This window comes from Manduca sexta, unplaced genomic scaffold (genome assembly GCF_014839805.1).
Source record: "Manduca sexta isolate Smith_Timp_Sample1 unplaced genomic scaffold, JHU_Msex_v1.0 HiC_scaffold_2677, whole genome shotgun sequence".
Taxonomy (NCBI): Eukaryota; Metazoa; Arthropoda; class Insecta; order Lepidoptera; family Sphingidae; genus Manduca; species Manduca sexta.
In genome coordinates this window covers 1-20,999 of record NW_023593665.1, presented here as the reverse complement: position 1 = coordinate 20,999, position 20,999 = coordinate 1, and the positions used below count along the sequence as shown (strand labels likewise).

Sequence of the window (20,999 nt, the reverse complement as noted above, 5' to 3'; positions counted from 1 at the left end):
GAGAGCAGTTCGACATGGCTGGTAAACAAGAAAATAAATTATTTAATATTTTATCAATTTCAATTTAGTCTACGTTTATCTAAGCACGAATAGAAAATTCTTTATAGTATGGACCCTGGCGAGTCCTATTACCGTAAAGACCATAACATTAAATTTATAGTAGGTAATATTAGGTACTGCAATATATGTATTTTAAACAAATGTAACACTGAAATATATATTTTCCTTGAAGCCTGTCAGTTACTACGCGTACGAGACTGTTAGATATAATTAACTCTAACAAGATAAGCACACATATGTTCAGCATAAACATAAAAATTGTAATGCATACTCACAGGCCTTAAATATCTCCGGTTTCCTGTATAAGTAGAAACAGACAGCCATGCCAATGACGATGATAATGGCGATCCCAATGAACACCCACGAGTAGACCGGCAGAATGGGGCTATTTCCTTGGCTTTCGGGAAACACGCACTCTGCGTTAACATCACGGTGGTCCACCACTAATCTACAACAGAAAATAAAACCTGAGTATATTTCCACAAGTAGGTAAGCTATTGACAAAATAGAAATCAAACGTAGTAATTTTTATTGTTGTACAAGAATATTTTAAACTATTCATGACAATAACATCTCGGGGTTAATTATTATAACTAGAAATATTGTGATGTTAAATACATAATTTTGATATTTTATAGTGCTGTGGTACTTCGGAAACTATTATAGACAAATACTATATTAATCTGTATAAAACTAAATACCTTAGTTACCGTAAGCATTTCATGCATATTATAATTTCCTTTTACACTATGTAATCTAAATTAATTTATTTATTTGCACTTCATATATGTACAATTACATATTGTACATAGGCGGACTTAATGACCAAAGCGCCGACCCCAACATCCCACTATTGCTGTACATAATATAAAGCCTCGTGTCGATTGTGATATAATAATTGAATATTTAACCGTAATAAAATAAATGATTCTTTGGTTTACAGTGGTTTTCTGAAGCCGGTTTTTTATTTTTATTTATAGCTTTTTCGTTAGTTAAAGACTACAAAAAAAACCTATTTTATTTGAATGCGTTCCCCTGTAGATCTTCAAAGTTCGTAGTCCCATATGGTATGGCCCACCAAAAATTAAAATGAGACCAAGCTAAAAAATATGTCATATTGAATTACCTTGCCCTTTTAAAGGCAGTGAAAAAACTATTAAAATCGAAATAAAATATCATTAGGATTACACTCACCCTTCGAGGCATGGTCCGCAGTCGACCAGAGTTTTGACACAGCTATGCTCCGGCAAGAACGGTGGTGATTGTCTTTTCAGATTCCCACACTGGAGACACTCGATGCATCTATGGGCGGATATCTCACAATAGTGGCCCTCGCCGCACTCATCATTACTGGAGCACGTTACCGGGTGTGCGCCCACGGCATAACCAACCGCGGTTAAGTAATATAACGCCACGATCCTGAAATTAAACACAATTCTACATTTACGCCTTTGTTTAGGTATTGCCTTTATTTATTGCATACTTACCTATAACTATTTAATCCTACTAATAAATATAAGTGTGCTAGTTTGTGCATGTTTATCTATGGTAAGCTTATATGTAACTTACAGTGCACAAAGATGCAAGAGGGATTTTCACGAACTCGTTCACTGCAATTATGTCATTTGGGTAATTTTATATTTAGGACTCCAAAATTATTTCTAATATTTCGGGGAAGGAATAATACATAATATGACTTTTATCAGATTATGTAGTAACATACCCTAAGTGCTTTATAATCGTGAAGAAGCTGTTGAAATACCTAATTATAACTCAAAATTAGATAAAGTTCTAGACTCGAAAGGTTGTTTTGTTGACTTCCACCAAAATAAACAAAACCTATTCATCGTTGAAATATTCAACGTAAACAATCAAATACGGAAACTAATACAACCACTTTATTAGAATTACGGACGTGACTCAGTGGGTCGTCAATCAAAACATGAGAGCGAACAGAATCTAATCAATTAATAATTATAGTAGTTCGTTAATTGTTAAATAAATGTAAATCTAAAATATTTTATGATGGCGTGTGAATAATACCCAACTGAAACGTTTAGGTAGTTTTCTCAAAGCTTATCATAATATAAGCTTCAGTGCAGACTCGGTTACAGTAACGTCATAATATGAAGTCATTGGAATGACGCTTCCGAGATAATAAATACATTTTATAAAAGAACAATACATCTAGTTAAATAGTTATGTACTACCTATATTACAATTGCTTGATTGCTCAAAACTTTATCAACCTCTTATAAATATTTGAATTGATTTATTATTTCTAATATTAAGTATGGCTTTGGCCGCGGTTCCCCCCGCGTGAAAAAAATAACGGGATAAAAGTCCCGGTTTATATTTTCCCAGGAAAAAAGTAAAACACTTAAAATCACTACAAAGCAAGACATAAGGCGCGTTGGGGTAAGATCATAGGAGGTATAACATCGTATAAATCAAATAACTCGTAATTGTGTTATAATTTTTGTTTTCGGACAACACTACCTGCGACCCCATCTTGTACCCTACGTTGTTCACATGAGTGAATCCGTCAAGTAAGGAATGTTTACGGTGCTAACAAACAGAATATCGGTGTTTTGTCGTTCCATGGCAGATCCGGATTAACCCCACGCAAGAATTTGCCTAATTTTAATTGAGTATTTACTGTTTTCAATTAATTTTGTAGGTATATACTATCATAAAGGAAATAAATCTTGTGACTTATTTATTCAAATTTGTCGAAACACGTATATTCCCTGAGATCCGATCTTTACACATACAATTATTTGTCGTCACCTTACTTAATTGATAATTTCATTGCTCATGAGTTAATAAAAAAGTACTTCTGTAATAGTAATAAGTATTATAAAAACATAAAGTATAATTAATATTACACAATAGGTATATACATTTATAGCAATGTACAATGTTACTTACAACTTACGAGCATTGTTACCAGTAATGAGTACTTAGTACTTACCAAGTCCTGGGTTCCGTAACATAACATTATGATTAACGCAGTAAGTATAAGTATACATACATCAAATATATATGTATACTTACCTACCTATTGCGTTAACGCATACTTCAATACAGATAAGTGATAACAATATGCGAGCACAATATTAACGTCGATTACGTTATCATAATCTCTTTAATATTAACTTTAAGTCATTTATTATAGTGATTAAAATATACCAATTAAAGGCTACTGTCCAGTCAATTCAGCTTACTGGCCACCATGTATCTAGGTAGATAGGTACCTATATATTTTATAGCAAAGAGCTATGTAGACAATATGATTATTTAATATGTATTAGACTAGGGTAATCTATTACCTAATTTATGTTACTAGGTAATTTAAAGGTTATAAGTTATGATTCAAAAACCAATACGTGGCGTTCCCAGTGGCCCGTACTTACATTATTAGGTTAAGTACATACAGTAGGTACTCACATAATATTAGATATATTACTTAAGTATCAAACTGGCGCATTTTGTTTTCTTTGTTTTTAGAAAATGTCTGGATAATCCGATTTGAGGATAAACGCTTGCGGGTTGTTGCGTACGTGAGCAACGAACGCGATGCGACAAGACTTGACGCGCTGCAACGTAACGCGATGCGATGCTAACCGCAAAGATTATTTATAAGGTTTTTGTACTTATTACTTCACGGAACATTTTCTAGTAATGAAAATTGAAAGATACAATTTTAAATACATTTTGCCAATTTGCGTCATCTATAACAGAATTTTGTCTTTATCATGGCCAAAAGGCAAAAACTGGATCTCGGAAACTATAATAGCTTAAACGCCCTGTACGCAACTAATTTGGAAGGTATAGCGTTATATCTTAAAAGCAAAGACGGTATATGTTTACTCAATTATTTATTCATGCAAGTGCAGTCACAGTACTATGATATCAACGAATATTGGATTTTTTATATTCGCGAATAAAAATACAAATATTTGGTTCTTTGTTATAACGCCTCAAGAATATGCTTACAAACTCATATTTTACAAGCTACCGTTGCACGATAAAGTTTTCTAAGTTATAACGCATTTAGCCTTTTAGGTTTTCACTAGTAATTATTGTACTCTGATATTGATATTTTACATAATATACATCAATGGCGTTTTACAAATAGACGCGTCATATACTAACAAAATTGCACATAAAAACAACGCGGTATTTACTATAGTCATAGCCCTAGCGGATCGCATTGGTACGGCCCGAATGGGCCCGAGTGTGCACGAATGGGTCCGAGCGTCGACCGCCACGTCGCCAGGACAGTCGAATAAAATGTATTTATTAGTTAAAAAATAAGTTAAATAGTGTATACTTATTACTAACGTATGAAATGAAACGTTTTTTTTTTCATTCACAGTTGGAGTATAAATTGTAGAGTCTAAAAACACAGGAAGGCATTTTATTTATAAAAATACAAAAAGTTAGTAAGCCGACTAGCCGCGACAGTGGTTGGAGGTTGACTAAGTGAATGTCGGGCAATTACCTTGCTTTCGTCTTGCCAGTATTGAGCTCGGACAACGTATCTATGTAATAAAAACATCTTAGATATACATTGTATATTTATATACATGCCCGCCGTCCATTTGTTGGAAGTTTGTGTAAGTATAGAAGGCATTATTTTCCTGTGGATGGATATGTTGCTGAACAAAAGTTCTGCACTGTACGATGAGTACTTAGTGACATGCCTACTCTGTATAGATATAATGCAACATTATGCACGCAAGTAGACACGTTATTGCGCGACACATAATGTTCATCAAAAGTTGCGTCATCAATACAGTTACTTTATAGGCACTTGTTATAATGTTATCATATTATTTTAAATGTACCTATTAGTGAATAATGAGTCACAACGAGTAACTATGTATCTTCATCACAAATCCAACCGCCTAAGATTTTGATTTTGAAAACTGTGTGATAATTTTCAAAAGAGTATTCTATCAAATGTAGACATAATTGCAATATTGGCACAATATTTTCAAATATAATTCAGACTCATACATAGGAAAATCTATACAGATATAAATGTATATTTCGATGTTTGCTTGTTAAAGTACTAAACGTAGGATTCGTTGAATGTGTTTAGACAAAATTTTGGACACAGTCCTGTCTTAACCAAGGTCACTTTTTATCCTCGAATAAATCTACAGCAGGTCTTTATTCCGGGAAGCGACTCTCACACGAGTGACACGATGGAAGCATAATTTAATTTAAAACTATAATATTTAAATTGATCGATTAAACAATATTAAAATCAAAGTTAAATTCTCATTGATATCATAATCGCTTTTATTTTATCGATTTATTTTATGATTGGACGTTGAGCAATGTATAATATAACATAATGAGTAACGACACACGATGGAAAAATACAGAAGTTCCTTATTGTGTTCTAATTATAGTTTTCGTTTAAACTGGGCTCAAATTTGTTTTGTAATTTAGTAGGAACCACGATGCACCATCACCATCACCATTAATTTAAAAAAAAAAAACATCAACTTACTACTCAATTTCTACGGAAGAATAAGATAAAACGTAAACAAAAGCTACCTACTTTCAAATAAATATTTTCGTTATAAATACCAATTACTTTACACCGAATATAACATGAACAGACGTTTACGTTTTTTCTTCTTTTCGTGTTTAATAAGTGCTAGTTCCATCGACTGCGTAAACCCGCAAACCGCAACAGGAACACCGCAATGCCTATTTTTGCCAACTTGCAGTAGTGTGCCAACACTGTCGTGTTTAGTTTTGAAGGACATTATGGCTCGAGTAATTATCATGCATAGCTGTGTTTATAATTTGAGATCTTTCATGTTAGTATTGCTATTGTTTACATCTAACGGTGATTTATGGCGCTCTGCATCACGCGTGCAGTTTGTCTTATTTAAAAATATGTTTGTTGTTGTAGGTCATGTAACAACATGATACAACTTGTAATTTCAGGCGACTCTTTTCCGTATTCGGAAGTGAAACCGTTTTTTTGTAATTAGACGTATAGGTAAGTCAAAACTCCCCTATTTAGTTATATGGCTAATGATACCATCCTATCAATTCAAAAACATCTCTAATTGCAAAAATGTGGATTTACTCCGTAGACGGAATAGAGCCCCCTGACTAAGTACTTATATTACAATTACAACATTTATAGTAAGTAAGTAAGTAACTAGTTTTACACACACACACATCATCACGCATTTATCCCCGAAGAGGTATGCAGAGGTGCAACCAAGGCACCCACTTTTCGCTGAGTGTGTTCCGTCCCAGGATGTGATAGGGGGCGAGCCTATCGCCATATCGGGCACAAATTCCAGACTCCGGGCTAATATTGAGCAGAAAAACCCAAATATCACTTTGCCCGACCCGGGATTCGAACCCAGGACCTCAGAGCGCTGCCGTACCACGCATGCAGTACAACTACGCCACCGAGGCAGTCTGTCTGTCAGTAACTCGTTTTTATTAATATAACTAGCTTTTGCCCGCGGCTCCGCCCGCGTTATAAAGTTTTTCGGGCTAAAGTTTTCCGTTATAAGAGTTACGCTATATATTTTCCTGGGAGCCTATGTTCTTCCCAGGGTCTCAAACTGTCTCCATACCAAATTTTATCCTAATACGTTGGGTAGTTTTTGAGTTTAACACGTTCGGGCAGACCGATGCAGCGGGGGACTTTGTTTTATGATATATTTTTGTAGAACTTTTAAGAGGAACAATACCGTCATACATTATTGTTGCATAACTTTAACCGTTTACGCAGCGCACGCAACAGAAGCTCTCAAAACTAATAAATTGTCCCCGTTTTTGCATCATGTTTCATTACTGCTCAGGTCCTATTGGTCATAGCGTGACAATATATAACCTATAGCACTCCAGGAACAAAGGGCTATCCAACACAAAAATATTTTTTCAGTTCGAACCGGTAGTTCCTGAGATTAGCGATTACTGCTCCGCTCCTATTGGGCATAGCATGAAGATATATATAGCCTATAGCATTCCAGGAACAAAGGGTTTAGTTCGAACCGGTAGTTCCTGAGGTTAGCCATTACTGCTCTGCACCTATTGGGTATAGCGTGATGATATATAGCCTATAGCACTCCACGAACAAAAGGCTATCCAATGCAAAAATATTTTTTCAGTTTGGACCGGTAGTTCCTGAGATTAGCCATTACTGCTCCGCTCCTATTGGGTATAGCGTGATGATATATAGCCTATAGCACTCCACTAACAAAGGGCTATCCAACGCAAAAAGAATTTTTCAGTTCGGACCGGTAGTTCCTGAGATTAGGCATTACTGCTCCGCTCCTATTGGGTATAGCGTGATGATATATAGCCTATAGCACTCCACGAACATAGGGCTATCCAACGCAAAAATAATTTTTCAGTTTGGACCGGTAGTTCCTGAGATTAGCGCGTACAAACAAACAAACAAACAAACTCTTCAGCTTTATATAATAGTAAGTATAGATATGTAGAATAATGGACTTACAAAATCGAATATTAAATCTATTATTTTTATAATAATACGAGGGGCTTCGTAGATGGTAAATACCTCTATAATAAATACAATACACATTAGATAATTACTAGTAGGCTCGGCAGACATTAACCTGCCACAGACTACGTTTTATGTAAAGTGCTTTCAACTTTTTAGATACCTATGTATAGACAACAGCGCCACCTATCGGAACCAAAAGTATGCTATTTCTCAAGTCCAACCAACCATAAACATTTACATAAATTCATTGAAATCGGTTAGGTTACGGAGATTAGCGTTCACTACATGCGCGCCACCTACCGTAAAATATATACTTACCTATTTATACTTCACCAAATTTTATCTTAAACAGATGGACAGTAAGTATTATAGAAGAAAGCAGCGCATGAAATACGAACAAAGATTCTTTTTATTAAATTAAATATTAATTATTCTACTAAGTTCACGATGATATGAAAATAATGAAACATATGATGATGACGTAACATCAAACATGGCAGCCGACAAGTAATGGCAAAATATGAGTAATACGAATACACTTCATCAAGTTGCTTATGACCTTCAGACATAGTGGGGGCCGTGATGTTCCTTTATTGACTATTCAAATATCCATGCGGACGTGGGCGACATTTGATAATCACATGGGCTACTTATTAAAGAATAAACATTTTTTCATAAGTATTGATTTCCATTGTGGCAAGTCAATGGTCTATAAACCATAAGTATATTCTATAAAGTAAAAACAGCCATTTGTTAACTCTATCTAAATATTCTATAAATTCATTCTAAAAGGCGATCCAAGTACAATTAATTAACAATGATGTGGCCGATATTCAATTTAAACTCCGTGAACATTCTAAGACAGCGTCGCATCGCTCTCTTGTTGTAATAACAGGTACTTCACCGGCTAGATACCCACGTGCATTATATAGCTAGTGAGTGAGTCATGCACCAGTTTGAGTGCCAAGCGCGGGGTGATACGGCCGGGAGGCGGTCCGAGTCGGAGCGAGAGAATAAAAATAAAATAACGCCGTCCACCGCGCGATACAAAGGACGAATCAGGATCTCGTAAGCACAATGACGCAACATTTTGCAATATTTTACAAGAAATAAACAACTCGGAACACTTTTACACTGTACAATTATTATAATTTATATGTAAGTTGAGAAAAGCAAGTTATTTTTATGGTAAGTAGGATCTAGTGATGGGTCAACTTGGGTTTGAGCTGATGTTTTTTTTTTATTGCTGCTTGAATGACGAGGCGAGCTTGCTGTTCGCCTGATGGTAAGCGATACAACCGCCCTTAGACAAGCAACCAAGATCTTGAATTACAAAGTATTGTTTGGTTTTCCACTGCGCTCGCCATCCTCAGACATGAGATGTTAAGTCTAATTACGTCCAGTAGCTACACTGATTATTGGCTACTATCATCTTTGGCATTGGCCCTTCAAACCGGAACACAACAGTGACTAAACACTGCTGCTTGACGGCCGAAATAGCCATTATGGTGGTACCTACCCAGGCGGACTCCCACATAATACAAGAGACCTACCACCAGTGATATGGCAGTATAATATATACTTCAATCTAGTTAGCAAGATTACAGCCGTCATCACATCTGTTTTTTTCATTTTCTGAATTCAGAATCTGAAACTAGTACGCTTAGAGTCCCATATTAAACAACGCAGCAGGGCACTGCGTAGACTCATCTGCATGCTGAATTTTTTGTGAGGCAACGATAATGAATGATTAATTTTTTTTCAAGTTGATCTGGCACGTTAGTGGTGACGAACATTCTGGAAACAAATCCGGAATCCGTTCCGTTTCACGCAATTTATATTAAAAGCGCAAGTAAATGGATGTTCAGGGTGATTGGTAATATGTCGTATTCCCGTTAAGAGCTTGTAGATTGGGTCAAAAGCAATCCATTTTGTTTCATGAAGCCCTACTGAAAAATAATATATTTCGAGCAACTTAAGATTTAAAGATAAAGTGAAAGCGTATGTTTGTTATCTGGTAGGGCCGATTAATGTACGACAGTACAAACGTTGCTAAATGGATTATTTGTTTTTGTTTTCTAGTATTCAACATTTAAGATTTCCATAAAACCAAATTAAGGTTATAGCTTAAGGTCCATTTTCATACATTTTGTTTCACCTTTAATCTGGGTAACTAAACAAGTATTGACAAGTAAAGAATTTAAATTCACGTCTAGTTAGTGATTAGTTCTCGCAGTTGAAAGAAAAACGTAAAAATAATTAATATACATGGATATTTCGGCCTTTAAAATGTAATATGACGAAATTTTAAAGACCGAAAAATCCATGCATATTAATTATTTTTACGTTTTTCTTTCAACTGCGAGAACTAATCAGTAACTAGACGTGAATTTAAATTCTTTACTTGCCAATACTTGTTTAGTTACCCAGATTAAAGGTGAAACAAAATGTATGAAAAATGGACCTTAAGCTATAACCTTAATAGTTAAAATAAACTATAAGTTTGAAATTATAGCCTTATGTCTACAATTTTCGTATTTTATTCAACTAAGATTTTAATAGAAACTGCTGTTTATTTCAGAAAAAAATCATAGTGACTAGACGTGCAAAACACATTAAAAACTTCTTTATTTATCCAGCTTTCTAATGAGACATAATAACATCACAATTAACATTGCAAAAAATATATTATAAATGAATCAGTGTGGCTTTGGTACAAATTGTTTTGTATGCAGATGCATGATTAAAAATAAGATTATTAAAGCGTAATACGATATTATTCTTTCAATAAAACTCATCGTGCTTTATTTTACAAAGCTTGCTCGAATTATGAGCCTCTGTTCCTAATACAAGTGCGCATTTTGTGGCGCAATTAACTTGCAGTCATTCAAGAAATAAACTATCTGTTGCCTACTCAGCTGCATTAAGTACTTCTTCTTAAAACCAGTTCATCGCCAGAAGGTATAGGTGAAGTACAGCAAACGAAAATTTTCATGACCCTAGACATAAAAATCAACGTGTGTGGGTGGGACTATGGGGATGTATTTATTATCACGGAAAAATATAAAGCGGAAATTTTACCACGGATTTTTTTTCCTCGATTGAAACCCCCAAGACATTTTTTATAGAGAATGGAGATAGTTTGGGGCCCTGGGAAAGATATAGCCTCTTTTTTTATATTAGAAAAATATACACACATATAGCGAGACTTTTATTCTGGAAAATCTTTCTTCGCGGGTAGAATTTCGAGCAAATTGGTATGGAGATTGAGACTACGGTATGTACATAGCCTAGTTTTTGACCGACAGAAAAAAAAATAACCTTCTGCTACCGAGGCGAAGCCGGGATGGGTCGCTAGAGCTTACTTAATAATTGTTCTTCATACCTTTCTTGTACCTCCCATACTCCTAACTAGCTAACATTCAGTAGCTTAGTATCAACAGATGGTGTCAAACAATTGATTGTTATGTATTCAACCCTTTCCTGTTAGGTCTCTTGTTGATTGTCGTCGAGTTTGTTCTTAACCAAGCTTATTAATCCACGTAACAATGCGCTTTTTCACTCTACCTTTTAGAGACTAGCTACAACAGTTTGATGGAAGACATTCAAAATAAAGTAATATGACGTACTTTTTCCAAATTAAGATTAGATGCTATTTTTAAAGTTATATTCTATAAAACTCTATTACGTAGCGGCGCTCAAGGAAACGTGGATGTACAAATTGCGCCTCTGCTTTCAGTAACACAGGTAAAAGTTGTCCGGTTTATTGGAAGATGTACTGAATACCGATTTGTAGCATTGTTTCCCCGCTATTCAATTTTACTGGTTGCGAATTTATAATTGATATAGTTATCTATCTATAGTCAGTACTTAATAGATGGAGCACGTAAGTGTCGACTATACAAGATTATTACGTGAATAAGTGCATCCAACAAAATCAATCAAAACCTAATGTAATTGTTTCAATAACGCTAATCAATCTAAACATATTCTTTCCATAAGTCATAGAAAGCTAAAAATTTTCTGGTTTCATTTTAACAAGTTATGACAACCGTAAGATAGGTTTATACATGTACATCTCTGTACCCATTTATAAAAAATTAACTAAAAAGCTCGAAATAACTGCGAGATGACTGAAAAGGTTGTTTTTAAGAGCTTTTAAAAATATATATTGTTTTTATTATTATTATAAATTCATATGAATTAGTTCTGTGTTTTAAGCTGTATCCGACCTTTGTTCATGGAAGCGCGTAATGTGAACTCTATTTTGAAGTGGTGTAGTCCATATAATTCGATTCTTGTCGGCTTCCCTTACCTAATTTATGTAAAATCTAATCATCATTAGAACAATTTGCTAACCGCATTTATGCATATTAGTACCTATATACATTGTGAATTATCGCTTGCTTTAACGGTGAAGGAAAACATCGTGAGGAAACCTGCATACCTGAGAAGTTCTCTATAGGAATTTCGAGGGTGTGTGAAGTCCACCAGCGTGGTGGACTAAGGCCTAAAATCCCTCTCAGTAGTAGAGGAGGCCCGTGCCCAACAGTGGAACAGTATATAATACAGGGCTGATGATAAGTACCTATATTATGTTGTGTCGGGTTCCCTTTCGGAAAATTTCACCCTTCGCCACTGCTATATTGTAATCTACTATTATAATATAAAGAGTTTGTTTGAACGCTCTAATCTCAGGAATCAGTTGTTCGAATTTAAAACTCTTTTTAGTGTTGGAGAGCCAATTTATCGGGGAAAGCTATAGGCTATAAAATATCACACTATTACCAATACGAGTGGTGCATTAATGGAAAATGTTACAGAAACAGGGAAAATTTATTCCTTTTGAAAGTTTATAAAAATGCTATCATTTTTATAAGCTCTCAAAAGGAATAAATTTTCCCTGTTTACAATGCCCAAAAATTTTTTTATTGCCTAGTTCGTTGATAATGCATATTACATTATACATTACAATAATATACCTCCAGCTTTACGTAACAAAGAATTTTTCGTTAGATGGCAGTACCATGGCGCTCTTAGCAATTACGAAACTGTAAAATTTAAAATGTAAGTTAAAAATATATTAGCCTATAACCATCTTACAATAAAGACGACTCCACAAGGTTAAGTTGTATGTCCTTAGTTATTTTGGCTTCGATGATGTTCTTTCTATTCTCTAACTGTAGGGTGCTCTTTGTACCAGGTATGTGGATGACGGCCTCGTACTTATGGAGTCTAGTAGTAGATTGGGACTTAAGTTTGGTGGATATGTTTTTATCTGAATGGGTAAACAATCAACCTTACGTTCGCCTTAGAAAAAATTTCAACAGGTTTTAAAGGGAATACAAAAACCACCACCGCGAATTAAATCATCAAAAGAAAAGAATCGATTTTATTTTCTAGGGTTGATATAAGAAGCGTTAGGGGAAAATAAAAAAGTAACTTATTCCTTACTTTTACGTGAACGTTAGACATTAAAATCAAACTATTTTACGGAGTTTATTGCGTTTTTATATTGTTATAATTTTCTGCTGATCGTTTCGAAGACTTTGCAGCCTTCGTGGCCACGGGGCGGACTGAGGCGTTGGTCACCCGAAGTCTTTTCTTAATTAAGAACTTTAAAGCGGCTATCACCGAGTTACGATCATCATAATACCTAACTATTTGCGATTCTTATGGATACCCTCGATTGATTTTAAAATAGGAGGTTCTTTATTCGATCCGTATGCATATAGGAATGTTTATAATTATGTCTGCGATTTTCTCAAAACTATTGATTATTTAATCTACGTGACGCGCCCCAGTGCTTTCCTTAATCTTTTACCGTGACGTTGAAGCAGCATGAGTGCACACGCACATCATGATGGATAATATCGGGGAAAAGTGTTTGATTATTCCCCTTACTCCGCGACACCTCCGCTCAAGTTAGTGGAGCACGTCATCGTGGATGAAATAACCTATACTCATCCGATTTGAATGGGGTTTCATTTACTTAATTTGATTATAAAAAGAATTTTCTTAGGCTACAAATAAAGGTTTTTATTCCCGTTTTGTTATGAAGATATTAATGATGTAATATAATATTTTGTACTTAAACTAATCATAATATTACGGTAACGGTAGTAAGGTACCGCGACCATAAGGCCGCGTTACCTTTTTTAACTAGTGTATTGGAGGTTTTTGACTAATTCAAATATTATGGTTAGTATTCTTTGAATGACGTATTTCAAGATCATGTTGGTGTGTGTGAGTGGTGGTACTCACGCGAGTTTTTCGCAATGATCTGGCATAGTTTTTAGGACTAGATAACTACCTAACTGACATCAACTCTTTTTGGAAGATAAAATTCAAGGCAAATTATTGAACAACGTCCAACCTGGGAATTCAAGTCCCAGTCCAGAGATCACATATGCTGCCACTGGAATGTGTAGTAGGGAAACTAATAAATATGGTTTATATCATTAGAGCTTATAAAGGTTGGCACCCATTGACTTTGGAACCATAAAAAGCCATAATGCATACCTATGCATTATGGCTTTTGAGTACCTACCCTAACCTATGGATTTTGAGTACCTACTCAAAATCCATAGGTTTCATTTTCACAATACCTAAGTAAATCTGTAGACACAACTCCCCACCCCCCCTCCTCCTAATCCATATTTGTTACTTTTCCAATAAGGCTAGTAGCACATTTATGCTTCTTCTAAAATTTGGAATGTTTATGAATTAAGGTTTATGGGTAGTGATCACTTCAACAGGTGACCCACATGCTTGGGTATTGATCTATTCCATAAACCAATATGCTGTTCTAATATTAAGTATTACTGTATCTTTTTAAATTTTATTAAGTAAACAAATATTTAAATTTTGCTTTGTTAATTTCCTTTTTAAATAATAATATTAATACTATTTCTGTTTTAAACCAAAAGCTTACTTTTATGTTTAAGGCATCCCTGACACAATTCAAGAAATGTCTATATGATTATAAGTAACTTTTTTAGTAAGTGTATAATTTTTTAAATAATAAATGTTTACAATATAAAATCACAGAAAAATTATCTAAAATAAAATTATCATTTGAGGCTCCCAGGATCAGTGGAATGTATGCCTGATATGAAAGATGAGTGTGTAAAAGAGATAAGGTGCAACACAAAAACCAGCAAGGAATTACTAACATGATACTTTATACCTAAATGATAAAGTAATATATTAGTGCACTGATCTCAGAGTCCTCTTAATGCAAATCGATATAACACTTATACTGTACTCTGTAGGTATGAGATAGTTAATGAGTCATTTTTACTTGGGCGATATTATGAATTTTAAGCATAGTTTTATTCAAAATTTATAATAAACTTGAGGGTATATACACCTACTTCGCTATATTGAATATCCAACAATACTTTGCTGTTACTTTTTGTAGTCTAAAAAAGATTTAGAAGTTGTTATGTTTTCTCGGAATATTTCTGAAGTAACCCGTCATGACTTGTCAAAATTTTATTTTCAAATATGTACAATATATGATATTATGTATGGAAAAAAACTTACCACATCGTGAACCACTGAGAGAAAAAGTCATGTATTCTAAAACAATACTAAGTTTTTTTTATTTAAAATGGATATTTTGTAGACACTAAAACTAATTTTGTACACAACACTAAACTAAAAAAAATACGATATAGTTCTTTTGTAAAAACACCGTAACGTAAATGTACAATGTTTATACACAATTCGCTAAATAAATAATGTTAGTATATTCGCAACATTCAAAAATAACACCGCACTCTATCACGCAACAAAACAAACTGACAAGCGGCGATCGCTGTTTTTCTAGCCCGTGCGCACTCTGCGCAAACGCGTGCTGTATAAAAAAAATCACAAGCACGGACAAGTCGAAACACGTACAGCGAGGTATTGCCACCATAAAATATTATTACAACAAAACTTTTTAACAAAAAATTATACCGCCTCATAGATTTATATGTCCTACGTACGCCAATGTACTCCCTTAAAAAAAAAAACAAAAAATAATTAACATTACCTATAGGTATACTAGTTGCAAATTAAACATTATTTTCGTATATTGGTTAAATCGGACGCTTTTTCGACGTGTTAAACAGTCATCATTAATTAGCTATATGTTATTAAATGTACTAAATGGTATATATTTTTTCAATTCCTTAAAAATAACAGTTAATGTAAAAATAAGGCTTTAAAAAAGTACCATACTTTTAGAAATGTGTGAGAAAGATAGGACCTTCACAGGTATAAGGTCAGGGGGGCAAGTGCGCCAACGGGGTAAGTGCACCTGCCCTAAAAAAATCTAAAACTATTGACGTTATACAATAGGGGACCGGACAGGTATTACCAAAAAATCTGAAATTCAGTTTAAAGTAAAGTTTGTAATATTAAAAATATTATCTCATATTTGTTTTTTGTAAAAGAGTTGTGATTTGTATTTTTAAATCAATAAATAAAATACAATAATTATAATATTTTTAGTCTATTCTTTACGGCAAATGAAACACCAATCACGGCGCATGACGTCACACGTGGGTAAAATGTAAACAAACAGACGTCATCTGGATGTCATACCGCGTTGTGTTATTTTAATGCTTTAAATGTGTTTTTTGACACAGAACTGCTCTAATAATTAATAAATTTATACGGGACGTTGTTACTATCTTCCAGCTTAACGTTTACAGATTGTTTAATCGTTAATCATAATGGACCGCAAAAAATATCGTTGATGCGTCGTACCTGAATGTTTTAATACTTCTATATCTTTACCAAACAAATTATTTATTGATGTACCACGAAAAACAGATATACGAATAAAGTGGTTGCAGTTAGCAAGACGAACCTACGACGGAATATCTGCAGACTCACCGATTTAGTTCTGTGAGGATCACTTTGATGTAAGTAAATAAAAAACAGTATTTCGGTTTAAAATAAATCGATGAATATTTCAATGAATTAAATCATTTGTACACCCAGGAGGTTATGGTTATGAGATGTATTTATTTATGTTTTAGCTGCCACATGATATGGAATAGAATATTTATTTATATAGAATTCTGGTTGTTACACAGTAACCTGAGATTGCCTGAGATTAACACGGTCTATGCAGTGTTGCCAGATCATAATTTCTCTTTACCCCAGGATTATTTGGAATTTAAAATTTTACCCCTAAACCAATCATAAATAATTCGGTACTTTTTTTCTATATCCTTATCTATGCAGACGCCACTTCTTTCTTCACTTCCACTTCAATAATTATTAATTTAATTATCTCATTTTATTAGGAACAACTAGCTGTACACGAAAATCGAATAAAAAATTATAATTGTTTCATGGCCTACAATTTTTGTAGGAAACATCTTTCTCTAAGCTCAATATTTATTACAATACCGTGAAACAATAGCTTTAATACCTTAACTCGTAGAATTAACCCAAAAATTACCATAAATAAAAATACCCTGATGATTCAGTTTTACCCTAAATCTAGGTAAATAACCCTAATCTGGCATTATTGAATCATTGTTCAAATGACAAGACTTGTCAAGTTGCTTTATCCACGTATGACGTCACACGAGACGAAATGACATAATGTAGCGTTTGCGCGGGAATTATAGCTATTTAACATTTAGGCATGGTATTATGTACTTTTTAAGCTTTATTTGTGCAAAATACTATTTTTCTTGGCTATTTATATCCACAATGATTAATTTAAAACACCTTCTGAAAATTTGTCCGGTCCCCTATTACCGCAATCTTATATCTATGCTACTAACTGAAATACAGTTCCACTAAAATAACATAAATGGCTCTGTTTATTTTAATACGATTTATTCGCCATTTTATTTTAATTGTCATTTAGACCTGTAAACAGAGATGGCCCCGTGAAAGATAACATCAAAAATTTCAAGATATTTAACATATTTCTGTAAATCAGTAAGGTGAGTACAAAGTTTAAACCTTTTATTTTTAACTCTCCTGTGCGAATTTTATTTATATATACTAAAATAAAGGATTTTTAGCAATGCGAAAAAATGTACCTCAAAATTGTCGAGTAGGGCAAGTGCGCCACAGTTGCTAGTCGTATGGCGCACTTGCCCCTGAACCATATATTACCAACCTTTTTTGAGAATATGTTTTACTGTTGTAGAACCTCTTGTTCTAATATAATTTAAAAATTAAAAACATAGATGTCTTATGTCAACTCGTGTAAAACAAGTGCTCAATGATAAAAAAACATTCTCTGAATTTATCCGTATTTTTCATTTCACGTATAGTATTTCATTATTTTTACTACAAATCGTTATCAGCACGAGGTTATCTTATTTAGAAGAAGATAATAATGGCAGGACCTGTAGGAATATTAAATGGAATTACTATGTTAAAAAATCGTGAAGGATATGCAATTTGGAAATTTAAAATGAGAATGTTGTTGATGCATGAAGAGTTGTGGAGTACTGTAAGTGGCTATGCTGACGATGATAAAACGTCTTCTGAGGTACGTTTCCGTAATGACCAAAAGGCTCTTTCAAAAATATGCCTAACGGTTGACGGTGGTGCTATCACGCATGTCAGAACAGCTACAACGGCGAAAATGGCGTGGGATGCTTTGCAAACAGCGTTTGAAGATAAAAGCTTAGGCCGAAAGTTAGCACTAGAGCGGAAGCTATATAGGTATACTTTATCAGATTTTACAGATTTAGAATCCTATATAATAGCTATAACAACGACCGCGCAGGACCTAGCCGATATCGGTAAGAAAATTGAATATAGTTCGCTTGCTGCAATCATTCTAGGTGGTCTTACATCACGATATAAGCCCCTGATAATGGCTCTAGAGCACAGTAATATAGAAGTCACTAGCGAAATGGTGAAAACTAAACTATTGAGCGAAATGAGTAGAGAAACTGAACGTGATGTACCAGCACTGCGCTCATTGCATAAGAAGGGTATAATATGCTATAAATGCAGAAAACCAGGGCATAAGTCTCCCAACTGTCCTCTTAAAAAGATAAACCAAGTTTTGTTTATAATAAAAAGGAAGCAAAATGTGAAACGGGTCTTGTTGTGAATAATGAGGAAGAACGGGTAACGAATTCGAAGCAAGTTATCACTGAAATGTCTTTATCTGCACTAGAAAGTAAAGACTTTAACAGATGGATTGTGGATTCAGGTGCAACAGTTCATATGACTCCCCGTGCAGATTGGTTTATCAACTATCGTCCTATAGATGGAGGTACAATTACTGTGGCAAATGGAGAGAAGTTGGCAGCTATAGGCGTTGGTGATGTATCTATTGATACGAATAATGGAGTCTGCAGAATAGCTGACGTCGTACATGTTCCACGCCTAAACTGCAATTTGCTATCAGTAAAGCAGGTTGTTGAAAAAGGTTTTTTTTCAGAGCTTTCAAAGTTTCAGCTTTGGCATAAGCGGCTTGGACATCTCTGCCGTATTGGTATGGACCTACTCAGAAAGGGTCTTGCTGTCGGCGTGAAGTACGTAGAAGTTGACAAAGAACCATGTATACCTTGTATTGAAGGTAAGCAAGCTAGGAAGCCCTTCAAGAGGCTGAAGTATAAGAGAGCTACATCAGCACTGGAATTAGTTCATACAGATGTTTGTGGACCGATGTCAACTACTTCATTCAAAGGCAATAAATATTTTATTATTTTTGTAGACGATTATACGCGTTTTATATTTGTTTATTGTATGAATTCTAAGACAGAAGTCATGTCAAAGTATCTTACATTTCAATCACTTGTTGAGAGACAGACTGGTGCGAAAATTAAAATACTGAGATCGGATAATGGTACTGAGTATGTCAATAAAGAGATGGCGGCCTACTTAGATTCTCAAGGAATCCAACACCAAACAACGGTTCCATATAGCCCTCAACAAAATGGTGTTAGTGAACGTTGTAATCGCAGTATTATAGAAAAGGCTCGCGCTTTGCTGTCACATGGTTCGCTTTCTAAGGCATATTGGCAGGATGCAGTAGAAACTAGTGTTTATTTAAAAAACCGGTCTCCTCATCGCGCAATTGAAGGTAAAACACCATTCGAAATGTGGTATGGGAGCAAACCTCACCTGTGTCATTTAAAGGTTTTTGATTGATGTAGATGTTTAGTTCATGTACCGTCATGTCATAGAACTAAGTTAGACATGAAAGCAACGGAACACATCTTTGTTGGATATTCAGATGATCCAAGAAGTTATTATTTCCGTAACGTGGAAACGCCACGAAGCTTAATTAAGTCAAGGGATGTTACTTTTTCGAAAATAATTTTACAGGACTGAAAGAGATGCCTGAAAATAATTTAAACCTTAGTTTTAATCCCAATGTTATTAATTTGTTATCGCAGATTTCATCATCTGATGCAAATCCATCTTTGTTGCCGGAAGAGCAAAATGACTTTGTGGATGCTGTTGATGATATTGATGACAACTCAGGTGATTTAGATCATTCATCTTCATTGCCATCAAGTGGTACTAATGATGAACCTTATGGTGGGTCTGAGTCAAGATATCCTCAACGAGAACGTAAGCTTCCAGATTATTTTTCATATAGTGCTCTTGTCGATGATATTCTGAATGATGATCCGAAAACGTTTCATGATGCAATATCTAGAGATGACAAAGATAATTGGATCTCTTCAATGAAGGAAGAATATAATTCCTTATTAAAAGGAAACTTGATTTTGGTAAATAAACCAAGCCATAAAGCCTGCATTCCATGTAAATGGGTTTATAAGCTAAAACGAGATGCTGATGGTAACGTAGTGAAGTACAAGGCTAGATTAGTTGCCAAGGGATTCACACAAATAGAAGGTGTAGATTACCATGAAACCTTTTCACCGGTTATACGCAACTCATCACTGCGAACCCTACTAGCTTTAGCAGTGCAGGAAGGGTACAAAGTTCGGCATATGGATGTCGACACAGCTTTCTTAAATGGTGACTTGGAAGAGGAAGTATATATGACACAACCTGAAGGTTTTGTTCGTAGAGGTGATGAGAATAAAGTCTGTTTATTAAGAAAATCTTTGTATGGTCTGAAACAGGCACCAAGAGCCTGGAATACAAAGTTAAAACAAACTTTGTTGGCTAGTAGGATTTATTCAAACTCCTTCTGAACCTTGTGTTTTTTACCAAAAATATTTCGGATAAAAACTGTTTAATACTGGCAGTTTATGTAGATGACATTGTTGTTATTTATAAAGACAATGTGACGTTTGAGAAGTTCAAATGTGATTTTGGAAAATATTTTACAACAAAAGATTTAGGTATAATTAATTTCTTCACGGGAATAAATATATGTTCGCAAGAAAATTCTATAAAATATTTAAAAGAACATATATAGAAAAGTTGTTGAAGAAATATGATATGCAAGATTGCAATA

General features: G+C 34.5%; 1 protein-coding gene across 1 annotated transcript; it reads right to left on the bottom strand.

The window, feature by feature from the left end:
- Window positions 1-6: 6 nt before the first annotated feature.
- LOC119192358 lies at window positions 7-15,285 on the bottom strand (the record flags this gene model as incomplete). The annotated part of the gene is made up of 4 exons (XM_037446178.1): window positions 15,128-15,285; window positions 1,255-1,479; window positions 336-508; window positions 7-18 (listed from the first exon to the last, which is right to left on the bottom strand). Coding segments are annotated over exons 1-4 (415 nt in total), but the record flags the coding sequence as incomplete, so codon positions are not given.
- Between the last annotated feature and the right edge of the window lie 5,714 nt (window positions 15,286-20,999).